A 12,976-nucleotide genomic window follows, 5' to 3' on the forward strand; every position below is an offset into this window, starting at 1 on the left:
TGAAATATTTGAAATTACCTGTTTGCACCTACAATCATGACATGAAATATTATAGAGTAGATTTTCAACGCATTGTTAAAGATAAATCTGATGTTGCAGGTCAGACTCATGTGAGAAGCTGTTCAGTTTTAGATTTCATTTGTAATGACAGAAATGAAGACCAGTATTGAGAGAGAGTATTTCTCTATTGGTATTTGTTTGGTAACTTCAGTTTTACAACTGGGCATTAAGCTGATAATCTATCTTTCAGATACTTGAAAGACTGAGTAAAAGCCAATATATAGCAGTGCTAAGTGAAAGAAGCTGACTGTCACTGTATTATTTGATAACTTGTCACACTTATAGACCAATTCTTTTATCCATACTCAGCACATCCTTCTTCTTCAATCCAGATTTTTTATAGAATTATTCGTGACATTAGCCCTGGGGAGGAGCTCTTAGTGTTGATGAAGAGTGAAGGCTCCTCACAAGAAACAATGGCTCCAGAGATACATGGTGAGTAATTGTCACTATCATGATCTCATCAGACTGCAGTTACAATGCAAAGCATGTGTCCTAACAAGGCTAACACAGTGATTCCATGTTTTCCATTCATTTTGGTTCTGGTCAACAAAAGCAATTAAATGAACTCTCATTGAACAGCTGCAAAATTGCTCCATTGTTTGCAAAAATCTGCAAAAACGCATTTATTTCATAATCTTGGAACATAACAAAATGGGCAAGTTTGCTAGAATGTAGCAACAAGTTTTCAGGGAGCTTGGATAGTTTTGAACTACATATGGTGCCAGAGATAACAAGGTGTGGAGCTGGATGAACACAGCAGGCCAAGCAGCATCAGAGGAGCAGGAAGGCTGACGTTTTGGGCCTAGACCCCGCTTCAGAAAATGATGTGGTGCCATTCTGTTTCCACAATACAATGACTAAAAATGTATATTTTTAATAACACATTCTGCTTCATAAGTGATTATCTTCAGCTGTTCAGTGATTTCAAAGCTTAAAGTAAATCAAGGATACCATTTTATAAAGATTAAATAATTCCCTTAACTTCCATGGTAGTTTTAATGGGATATAAATGAACTGACACTGCTAATGTCTTGTGCTTTTACTGCTTTTATAAAGCCCAAAATTAACATTGTACTAAATGCTGGCCTAAAAAATCTTTTGAGAGAAGCATCATGCTCCTTAATGGAACCAACCTGCTCTTTGAGATACACTGAAGAGATTTTAATTTACTTGTTTGGACCAATCTCTATAATTGACAGGAAGAGAAGAAACTTGCTCATTTTGCTACTGTCAGAGTTGAGGTGAGTGTCCTTGTCCATTCTGACCCTGATACAAAGTTAATGGTGTCTGAGGGGGCAACACTCTCCACCCCTTGATTCAGCTGTGGCAGAACATCTTGTCCCCCTGAGTAGTATGATCTTGGTTGTGTGGAAACAGAGCAATGCTCATGCCAGTAGTGGCTGCTTCCCTTCTTTGTTCTTCCAGTGGCCAGTGCTGCGTGACCCTTTTGATGTAGCATGTGTTGGATTAAAATATTACTGTTGTGCCTGAAGTTGCATTTTAAATACCCCGTACAACAGTGATGAAAACAGTAGATTAATTATCCAGTATTTGGCAGTTTGCATGTATTGCTGACACAATACACTCAGTTGGTCTACTCTCCTCTTCGTAAGAACCATTCTTGGAGATATTAGAGGCCATGAGCCATTGATCCTGGCAGTGACTGCTTGCTTTGTAAGTAGCTGTGTAATAAATTTACTTCCTTTCCTTTGTAACTGTATGAAGTCACCATTTTCTTGTTAGATGTCCTTTTTTGAAGTAAGTCAAATTAATTTTTCATTGTATAGTGAAATGTCTTTGGAGCTGCACTTTGAAAGAGAAACAGTTTGATCATGAAAGATCAACAAGAAAATCTTTGCAATAAAAGACACTTAATATAACTGTGTACAGAAAATTGAAACCCCAAATCTGCTTATAATCATGCTTTGGCAAAAAGAGACAAGCAATTTATTATTTTAGAAAAGAGGGTTGGGTGGCATAGTTTGCTCAGACATTACGCTAAATAATTGACTCGCTTCTCCAGGGAGTTGCTCGAATCTGAAGCAGGGAAAGCCAATGAAGGTTCTGTCTGCTGAGGGAATCCAAAAATGTAGTTCTGGCATCTGGCATCTGGCATAAGTTTCAAGCAGAAAGCTTACCATCAGAATGGCCTGAAATTATGTTTCACTTTAATTTACAGCAACACTGCCAACTGTAGATGAAAGTGTTCTGAAGAGAAGTGAAAGAATTGTGCAGAAAATCCATCTCTGATAGCATGTGATACATTTACATGAGATTTGTGGTTGAACAGCATTGGAAGGTAGACAGAAGTCACAATAAGCCTTCAATAATATCATTGGCCCTCGAGAATATTTTAATGCACTTACCAGCCTCATCTGCTTTTTGATGTAGTTACTATCCCATTAACTTTTTCTATATTTATTCCTGGTCTGTACCTAACTACCTTAAGGCCGTATTTTACTGCTGGTCATTTTGATTAAATTATGTCTGTTTTTCATGAAGGAGCCAGTTGAAACATGTTAATATTGCCTCTTGCATGCCAACAATCCTCCTCAAATACTTTTAATGAATAGAAAAATACATTGGTTCATTTTATAAGGATACATTGTTGAATTATTTAAAAATAAGCTTATAAAATAAAAACACAATACAACTCATCATTTGTTATTGGTGACTTTGGAGGTGAATGTGAAGTGTCATAGTTACTTCTGGAAAGAACCTGGACTTCGATTAGATTTCAAGGGGTGTGGGAAGGTTACGTAAACCATGAATTGTGTGGTTCTTAGATCCATTAACAATCATTGGCCGTCTGTAATTGATTATTTACAATAGCCTTATAAAAACTGCATCATGTGGTCTCATTAATTGAGAGGAACGATTGACTCTCCTGCTTGCGAAATGAACTTTACCACATCTCATACTGATAATAATTAATTGGAGTTATTAAGTCTTAAAGTTCAGATGAATCTAGTTTCAAGTTTATAAGATGGTGTTTCAATGTTACAGAGGAGCGTGAATATCGATGTATTGAGTGCAGTAAGCTCTTCGAATGTAAAGCAGAGCTGCTCGACCACCAGAAATTTACCTGCAATAATTCCTCCACCACATTCTCGATGGTGAACGAAGACTTCAAACCGAAGCTGAATGGTGAAGATGAACTTCACGAGTGTAAAGAATGTGATGGCATTTACCCAGATGCTCAAAGGTGGGTACAGCAATTCAAGCTGTTTCTTTGAGTACTGGACCATCTTTGGTATAGTAGTTTAACATACAATGCCTCTGACCGACTACAAATGTTTGGGAAAATATAGTTTCCTAAAGATGAACCCTGTGACTCAACCCCTCTCCACAAGTGTTGACTCCTCTCAGTGTTTGACAAAAAGTTTAAGTCATTCTATTTTCCAGCAAGAATTGCTTGTGCAAAGTTCAGGAAAAGACATCTCTGTAATTTTCTCCCTGAATGCAGGATTTGCAACTTAGAGTTGTTCCCTATTCTGCTAGACAGACTGAAGGTGCAACAGGATGATGGAAGTTCACAAATTACCTTGCCAGGAAAAGTTTCATCATGTTCACGGTATACCATAGTGTTCAAAAAATATTTTGTCATTTGATTGGTTATATAATTATTTTACATCATATTCTATATTGCCAACAAAATGTATGGAATCTAACTTTTAACGGCAAACTCAGTGGTGTTGACTACTAAACATAAATAAAGAAGGGCTTTAAAGTTACAACATTTCTAGAGCACTGGAATTAAAACAACCCACTTTCAGTAGTACCAAGAATGCTTGAGTTAAAGGAATGTAAAACAAGCTGCTTCACTTTTCAACATGTCAATTAGTAGCCTGGGCAGGGCAATTATGTCTATACTGTTGACAGACAACATGAAGGTGTTACACGCACACAGCTGACTGGTAGCTCAGCAAGTACTTGGATCAGAATATGAGCATTCACAATTGTATAAATACATTATGTTTTTGATTACTTAGAAATGTTTAGCAGAAAAATAAGCCAAGAAATATGGGCAGTCAGAGAACAATGAAAAAGTAGCAGCTTTGAGCATCTCTGGAAGCACTGCCAAGTAGCTGCTCGCTTGTATCTGACAGAATAAGGGATAGTATCCTTTGAGTAACTTACTCTGCCTCACACACCAACCAAAGACCCGGAAACTCCCAGTCACAACTTTGCAAATTTCTGCTCAAAGCTGAGAAGGAAATGAAAGTTGGAGTGATTATCTGGGATCGCATTGATTGGTAATCAACCAAAGCCTGGTTGTGAAAACAGAAAATGCTGGAGAAACTCAACAGATTTGACTCTCTGGAGAGAGAAATAAGTTCATGTTTCAATTCAGAACAGTGAGGAAGAGTCGTACTGGACTTGAAACGTTAACTCTTTCTCTCTCCACAGAGGCTGCCAAACCTGCTGAGTGTTTTGAATGTTTTCTGCTTTTATTTCAGACCTCCAGCATCCACAATGTTTTCCTTTTGTCAAAATGTACAGATACATGGTCTCACATGGTCTTTAGTTATTATGTCACAACAAATACACATTAAAACAAAATTTAAAAAAAAGTCAATTGTTAGGAGTAAGAATGTCAGAACCTTATTAGTTCTTTAAATTCTTTTGTGGGATTTGATTTGTTACACAGCCCTATTATCCCTGACAAGGTAGCATTGTAGTGATTGTAATGAGGTCAGTCATGTAGGCCTCACAGAATATGAGTTCCCTAATTGGGACTTTTAATCTGATAGCCACAATGACCTGACTGGGCAATCAGATATAAACAGGAGGGTCAGCGGTTCAGTTCACTCTGAGAGCCGGCACTGAGGAATCTGGATCAGTGTCAAGGACTCTCCATGTGTAAATAGAAGGTTATTTGGTGCCAGGATACTAGCCTCTGTAGAGTTATTTCAGTGGCAATGAAAGTAAAGCATGTCCCTGAAGAAAGCTGCTTGCAAAAGTTGTCTTTGAATTGGGGTAAGCATTTCTGGCATCATGTTGCTATTTAGAAAGCTTAACTCATTCAATCCTGCCATTAAAGACTGAGCCCAGTATGTGGAAGGAATGCACTATTTTTTTCTGGGCAAATAACATTGGGACAGATGAAAACAATAAGTAAGTCTCCTGACAGCTTGTGGACCTGCAGCATTTTTGGTTATTAGGAGCCTAACGTTTCCTCACGCACCAGATACTAAAACGTTTGAAGAGTTAAAGGATTTAGTTAAGGAATATTATGATCCCAAGCCTCCTCTAATCTGAATCTAATGGTTTTACTCCACAATTTGAGAACCAGGGGAATCTATATCGAGATTTTTGACTTGGTTAAAATGACTGACTGAGACGTGTGACTTTGGTTTAATTCTAAATGAGATGCTGAGAGACCATTTGATATATGGGATTAATGATGGGACCATGCAAAAGCACCTACTGCCTGAAGCCCAAGAGAACATCAAATGGGCACTGTAACTAGCTTTGTCATTGGAAAATGCAGCAAGTGGACCATATGAGTTGCAGGGTAATCCAATAGAAGTGGACACCCTCACCAGCCCAACTGAGTTTGAATAACAGCACCTGAGTAAAGTCAGTTGCTTAGCCTCACTCAGGACAGATCCTGAACAGAGGGACTCTAGATCAGCCCAGTGCAAAATCCCAAATCAAAACCAAGCCTTGGCCAAATGATTAAAATTTTCTTCAGCATCTGGGCCAGCAAGCCATTGTAGTTGCTGCCAGTTTGCGGACTCAAAACAGCAAAAGAGCCCCTCCCCCCCCCCAACTAGACCTAAATTTAGTGAGGGATTTCATAGGCTGGTACCCAGGAGAGCACAGTGGTTTGGAACAGTTAAATTGCCTAGCAATATCCAAATCAGAACCAATCAAAGTAAATGTCTGGTTATTTGGTCGCCAGTTTTTGATGGAGGTTGATACTGGTGCAGCTGATCGCAGGACCAGTCTTTACCAAAATCCGCTCTGAACTCCAATGCTTAAGCTTGCACAAGACCTCAGCTAGATTGAGGGAACTTTGGCTCCAGTTGTTTATAAGAAGCAGCTGGTTCAGTTATCACTGATTATAGTAAAAGACTTGGGCCCCAGCTTAATGGGGTCAAAGAGGAAGATTCATCTAGGTTGGCGCAATATTTTTCAACTGATAAATGACTGCCTGAGTGAAGTCCTGATTAAATACCCAAAAGTTTTTCAGGAAGATTGTGGTACCATCAAAGGAGGCGAGGCCATCTTTGATGTTGACCACAAAGAAATTGCACAATTCTGCAAGTCCCACCGAGTGCCATTTACCTGACGGGCAGAAACCAGGAGGCTGGAAAGCGAAGGAATCATCAAACCAGTCCAGTTTGCAGAATGGGCAGCACCGGTTTTATCGATTGTGAGGTCTAACGGGTCAGTTCATCTTTGGGGGGATTTTAAATAAACAGTGAACTGCTTCTCACAACTGGATAAATACCCAATCACTTGCACTATGCATTTGTAGGCAAAGTTGGCAGGGGAGCTGTCGTTCACGAAACTGGACGAACAAAGGGTTTCAGCCCGAAATGTTGACTTAGCAAATGTGGATGCATTGAGCTGTCTCCCACTGACAGATACACCACCGGTGGTACCACCACTGGAAGAGTCTGTAATAATAATAAATTTTCTGGACGCACTTCCAGCCACAGCTGATAGTATCAAATATTGGACACAGAAAGATCCTGTCCTGGCAAAACTGAACCAGCTGGTAGCGATGGGGGAAACCTAAGGGCCGTTACAATCAGAATTAAAACCTTTTTTGGACCCAGAGAAGCCCGATCCCAGTAGAGGATGGTATATTGTTATGGTCAGCAAGAGTGATTCTGCCGAGGAAAGGTGGCCACCAGACACTGGCTGAACCCGAGCAGGGTCATCTATGGGTTTCCAAAATGAAGATGTTGGTGAGATGTTATGTCTGGGGGCCAGGATTGAATGCAGGCATAATCGTGTTGGTGGGACAGTGCCCAGAGTTCCAACAAGGACAAAAATGACGTAATAAGCAGGAATGGATGGGGAATCTCTGTGCTTGGTTACATTTAAACTATGCAGGTCCTTTCATGGACTCAATGTTCTTAATTATTGTGGACACCGACTCAAAATGGTTGGACGTGTATAGAGTTCGTTTATCAAAAACAGGGATGACAATAGAAAAACTGCATGCATTTTTTGCAATATACAGTCGCCCAGAAGTATTGGTCACAGACAATGGGCCATCATTTATCAGCAGGGAATTTGAGTATCTCCAAAAAGTCGAATGGTATTCAATATATAAGCACAGCTCCACAACACCCATCATCCCATCTTCTGGCAGAAAAAACAGCCCAAACTTTGAAGGCAGGCTTAAAGAAACAGCCTATCGCCTCACTCGATACCAAGCTGTCCCAGTTCCTATTTGATTATTGGACCATGCCATGCAACTATGGGTATAAGTCCAGGAGATTTGCTAATGGGAAGAAGAGTTCACACCAGGTTAAACCTGCCCTTCCCAGACCAGGGGGAAAAAGGATGAAAAAACATCAGAAACACCAATGCTGGACACCACGTCTCCTCTCAGTGCTGGAGACAGTTTGCTTCAGACGACAAAGCTTGCTATCAGAACCATGGGAATGGCTCTGCCTGCATAAGAGGCACTCTTGACTTGAGGTCAGGCCAGTTGCATATAAAACATAGAGCATAGAACATAGAACATAGAACAGTACAGCACAGGACAGGCCCTTCAGCCCATGATGTTGTGCCGACCATTGATCCTCATGTATGCACCCTCAAATTTCTGTGACCATATGCATGTCCAGCAGTCTCTTAAATGTCCCCAATGACCTTGCTTCCACAACTGCTGCTGGCAACGCATTCCATGCTCTCACAACTCTCTGTGTAAAGAACCCGCCTCTGACATCCCCTCTCTACTTTCCTCCAACCAGCTTAAAACTATGACCCCTTGTGTAAGCCATTTCTGCCCTGGGAAATAGTCTCTGGCTATCAACTCTATCTATGCCTCTCATTATCTTGTATACCTCAATTAGGCCCCCTCTCCTCCTCCTTTTCGCCAATGAAAAAAGTCAGAGGTCAGTCAACCTCTCTTCATAAGATAAGCCCTCCAGTCCAGGCAGCATCCTGGTAAACCTCCTCTGAACCCTCTCCAAAGCATCCACATCTTTCCTATAATAGGGCGACCAGAGCTGGACGCAGTATTCCAAGTACGATCTAACCAAAGTTTTATAGAGCTGCAACAAGATCTCACGACTCTTAAACTCAATCCCCCTGCTAATGAAAGCCAAAACACCATATGCTTTCTTAACAACCCTGTCCACTTGGGTGGCCATTTTAAGGGATCTATGTACCTGCACACCAATATCCCTCTGTTCCTCCACACTGCCAAGAATCCTATCCTTAATCCTGTACTCAGTTTTCAAATTCGACCTTCTAAAATGCATCACCTCCCATTTATCCAGGTTGAACTCCAACTGCTACCTCTCAGCCCATCTCTGCATCCTGTCAATGTCCCGCTGCAGCCTACAACAGCCCTCTATACTGTCAACGACACCTCCAACCTTCGTGTCGTCTGCAAACTTGTTGACCCATCCTTCAATCCCCTCATCCAAGTCATTAATAAAAATTACAAACAGTAGAGGCCCAAGGACAGAACCCTGTGGAACACCACTCAGCACTGACTTCCAGGCAGAATATTTTCCTTCTACTACCACTCTCTGTCTTCTGTTGGCCAGCCAATTCTGTATCCAGACAGCTAAGTTCCCCTGTATCCCATTCCTCTTGACCTTCTGAGTGAGCCTACCATGGGGAACCTTATCAAATGTCTTGCTGAAGTCCATATACACCACATCCACAGCTCGACCCTCATCAACTTTTCTAGTCACATCCTCAAAGAACTCGATAAGGTTTGTGAGGCATGATCTGCCCCTCACAAAGCCGTGTTGACTGCATTTAATCAAGCCATGCTCTTCCAGATGGTCATAAATCCTATCCCTCAGAATCCTTTCTAACACCTTGCAGATGACAGACGTGAGACTTACTGGTCTGTAATTGCCAGGGATTTCCCTATTTCCTTTCTTGAAGGGAGGAATTACATTTGCCTCTCTCCAGTCCTCAGGTACGACTCCAGTGGAAAGCGAGGATGCAAAGATCTTCGCAAGTGGCGAAGCAATTGCATTTCTCATTCCCCAAAGCAGCCGAGGACAAATCTGGTCCGGGCCTGGCGACTTGTCAATCTTAATGTTTGACAAAATTTTCAGCACATCAGCTTCCTCTATCTCTATCCATTCCAGCATGCACACCTGCTCTTCAAAGGTTTCATTCACTACAAAGTTTGTTTCTTTTGTAAAGACAGAAGCAAAAAACTCATTTAGGGCTTCCCCTACCTCCTCAGACTCCACACACAAGTTGCCTATGCTATCCCTGATCGGCCCTACTCTTTCTTTGACCATTCTCTTATTCCTCACATAAGTGTAAAATGCCTTTGTGTTCTCCCCTAATCCGTTCTGCCAAGCCTTTCTCGCGCGCCCTCCTGGCTCTCCTCAGACCATTTTTGAGCTCCTTCTTCGCCTGCCTGTAATACTCGAGAGCTGAGCTTGACCCTAGCTTCCTCCACCTTATGTAAGCTACCTTCTTCCTTTTGACAAGAAGCTCCACCGCTCTCGTCATCCAAGGTTCCTTTATCTTACCCCTTCTTGCCTGTCTCAGAGGGACATATTTATTCATCACTCGCAACAACTGTTCCTTAAACAGTCTCCACATGTCTATAGTGCCTTTACCATGGAACAATTGCTCCCAGTCCATGCTTCCTAACTCATGTCTAATTGCATCATAGTTTCCTCTTCCCTAATTAAACATCCTCCCATTTTGCCCAATCCTCTCCTTCTCCATAGCTATGTAGAATGTGAGGCAGTTATGGTCACTATCACCAAAATGCTCTCCCACCACAAGATCTGATACCTGCCCCGGCTTGTTTCCGAGCACCAAGTCTAGAATGGCCTCTCCCCTCGTCAGCCTGTCAACGTACTGAGTTAGGAAACCCTCCCGAACACAGCTTACAAAAACAGCTCCATTCAAATCTTCTGCTCGAAGGAGGTTCCAATCAATATTGGGAAAGTTAAAGTCACCCATTACAACAACCCTACTACGTCCACACTTTTCCAAAATCTGTCGACTTATGTTTTCTTCAATCTCCCTGCTGCTATTGGGGGGCCTGTAGTAAACCCCTAACGAGGTGACTACTCTCTTGCTGTTCCTAATTTCCACCCACACTGACTCGGTAGGCAGATCTTCCTCGACAATGGAAGCTTCTGTAGCTGTGATACCCTCTCTGATTAGTAGCGCTACACCCCCTCCTCTTTTCCCCCCCCTCCCTATTCTTTTTAAATGCTGTAAACCCTGGAACATCCAGCAACCATTCCTGCCCCTGAGAAACCCATGTCTCTGTTATGTCCACAACATCATAGCACCAGGTACTGATCCATGCTCTAAGTTCATCACTTTTATTCCTGATACTCCTTGCGTTAAAGCAAACACACTTTAACTGATCCCTTGGTTCCTTCCCAGGAAAATCCTTCCCACTAGCAGGTCTACCTCTTGCTACTGCCTCACCTGCATCAACTCTCACCTCCGGTATACAGCTCAGGTTCCCACCCCCCTGCCATACTAGTTTAAACCCTCTCAAACTACTCGAGCAAACCTTCCATTGGTCCCCTTCCAGTTCAGATGCAACCCATCCTTCTTGTACAGGTCCCACCTTCCCCAGAAGGCATCCCAATTATCTACATATCTGAAGCCCTCCCTCCTACACCAGCTGCGCAGCCACGTGTTAAGCTGCACCCGCTCCCTGTTCCTCGCCTCGCTATCTCGTGGGACCGGTAGTAAACTAGAGAACACTACTCTGTTCGTCCTGCTTTGCAGCTTCCACCCTAACTCCCTGAAATCACTTTTTATATCGTCAATCCTTTTTCTGGCTATTATCGTTAGTGCCAATATGTAACACGATTTCTGGCTGTTCGTCCTCCCCTTTTAGAACCTTATACACCCGATCGGTGACGTCCCGGACCCTGGCAGCAGGGAGGCAACATACCTTCCAGGAATCTCGATCCTGACCACAAAATCTCCTGCCGATTCCTCTAACTATCGAGTCCCCTATCATGAGTACTTTTCTATTCTGTCCCCTTCCCTTCTTTGCCACAGTGTCAGGCTCAGTGCCAGAGAACTGACTACTATGGCTTTCCTCTGGTAGGTCATCCCCCCCAGCAGTATCCAAAATGGTATACTTATTGCTGACGGGAATGCCCATAGGGGATCTCTGCAATGTCTGTCTGTCCCCTTCCTCCCCCTAACTGTAACCCATCTGTCCTTGTCCTGAGCCTTAGGAGTGACCAACTCCTGGTAACTCCTCTCAGTTACCCCCTCTGCCTCCCGAATGATCCGTAGTTCATCCAGCTCCAGCTCCATTTCCCTAACACGGTTTTCAAGGAGCTGGAGTTGGGTGCACTTCCCGCAGATGTAGCCAGCGGAGACGTGTGCCATGTCTCCCACCTGCCACATTCTGCAGGAGGAGCAAGCAACTGCCCTAGCCTCCATACCCCACTTATCTGAACACCCACTCAGTACTAAAGTAGAAAGCTTAGTTCAAGTTGCTATAAAATTGATAACAAACTTATTTTCAATAGAGAAAGGTTAGAATGAACCTTACCTTATTAACGAGGTTAGAGGAGGAGGGCGGGTGGGAGACACTGCAGTTGTAGAGTCTCGGGTTTAGCCGCCTTGCTGCTATATATGGTCACTGCTTTCCTTCCTGGCTGCCCCTCTGGTCCTCGTCATTTCCTCCGCTGCTCCCGCTCCTTCTGTGAAAGAGAAAAACACTGCTGCCCGCTACCGGTAAGTAATTTTAAAAAACTGCCTTACCTTAGCTGCAGTCTTCCGGGCTCGTCTTCCCTCCGCCGCTGCTCGCACTCAAAATGGCCGTTGGCGTCGAAGGGTGAGTATTTATACTCGCTTTCCTTCCCGGCTGCCCCTCTGGTCCTCGTCACTTCCTCCGCTGCTCCCGCTCCTGTGAAAGAGAAAAACACTGCTGCCCGCTACCGGTAAGTAATTTTAAAAAAACTGCCTTACCTTAGCTGCAGTCTTCCGAATTTGTCTTACCTCCGCTGCTGCTCACACCCAAAAAAAAGTACAATGGCCCTGAACAAGCACATGGACCATGTGAAAGCTGCAGACATGCAAACGATGTGGAACAAAGTGTGCCCAGCTCCTCGATGGCCTTTCCAACAGTCCCACAACCCGTGGATTCTTCCTATCTACCACGAATTGGAGATACCTCAGAATCTGAGATGGACAGGGCAGATATCGCATTCTCAACACCTTGGCCCTATAAAGAAGAGAATGATTTTCTTCCGAAATGCTGCAGGTGCAAGAGGCAAATTGCAGTGTGTTACGCACCCCCTAGTCAGGGAGCCCTGACTGACAGATATAAATAGCAGAGTCACGGGTTCAGCTCAATCTGAGAGCTGGCTCTGAGGAAGCTGGATAAACGACAAGGACTCTCTATGTGTGAATAAAGGGAGACTTGGTGATCAGACACTTGCCCCTGTACTATTTCAATGGGAATCTTCTAGAGCTGTAGCATTCCGTAGAATATAGGAACACCTGTCCACCCTTAGCTGCCATCCAATAGTTCCTGCGAGACAATGCCAGGACTGAGCTGTAGGTGAAGACAAACTGAAATCTGTTGTGAAGGCCTCCATGTTGGAAACCCTTCTTTCAATCATAGCACGGTCTAAGTTCTCATTTAGTGATGTGATGGAGGCTGCCAGCATCTCTTGGACCATTTAAGGGTACAGAATTGAGAGATCCACTGATCTCAGTAGATCTCTCTGCCACTGCAACCCTCTGG

General features: G+C 43.1%; 1 protein-coding gene across 9 annotated transcripts in view; it reads left to right on the plus strand.

Moving 5' to 3' along the window:
• The window catches only part of mecom (MDS1 and EVI1 complex locus), a 992,273-nt gene that overhangs the window by 848,416 nt on the left and 130,881 nt on the right, over window positions 1-12,976 (plus strand). For all 9 annotated transcript variants that reach the window (XM_059651242.1, XM_059651246.1, XM_059651243.1 and 6 more), the window contains 2 exons: window positions 393-495; window positions 3,070-3,268. In XM_059651242.1, coding sequence (XP_059507225.1) covers window positions 393-495; window positions 3,070-3,268 — 302 coding nt within the window. The remainder of the gene's footprint in view (window positions 1-392; window positions 496-3,069; window positions 3,269-12,976) is intronic.

This window comes from Stegostoma tigrinum, chromosome 14 (assembly GCF_030684315.1).
Source record: "Stegostoma tigrinum isolate sSteTig4 chromosome 14, sSteTig4.hap1, whole genome shotgun sequence".
Classification (NCBI taxonomy): Eukaryota; Metazoa; Chordata; class Chondrichthyes; order Orectolobiformes; family Stegostomatidae; genus Stegostoma; species Stegostoma tigrinum.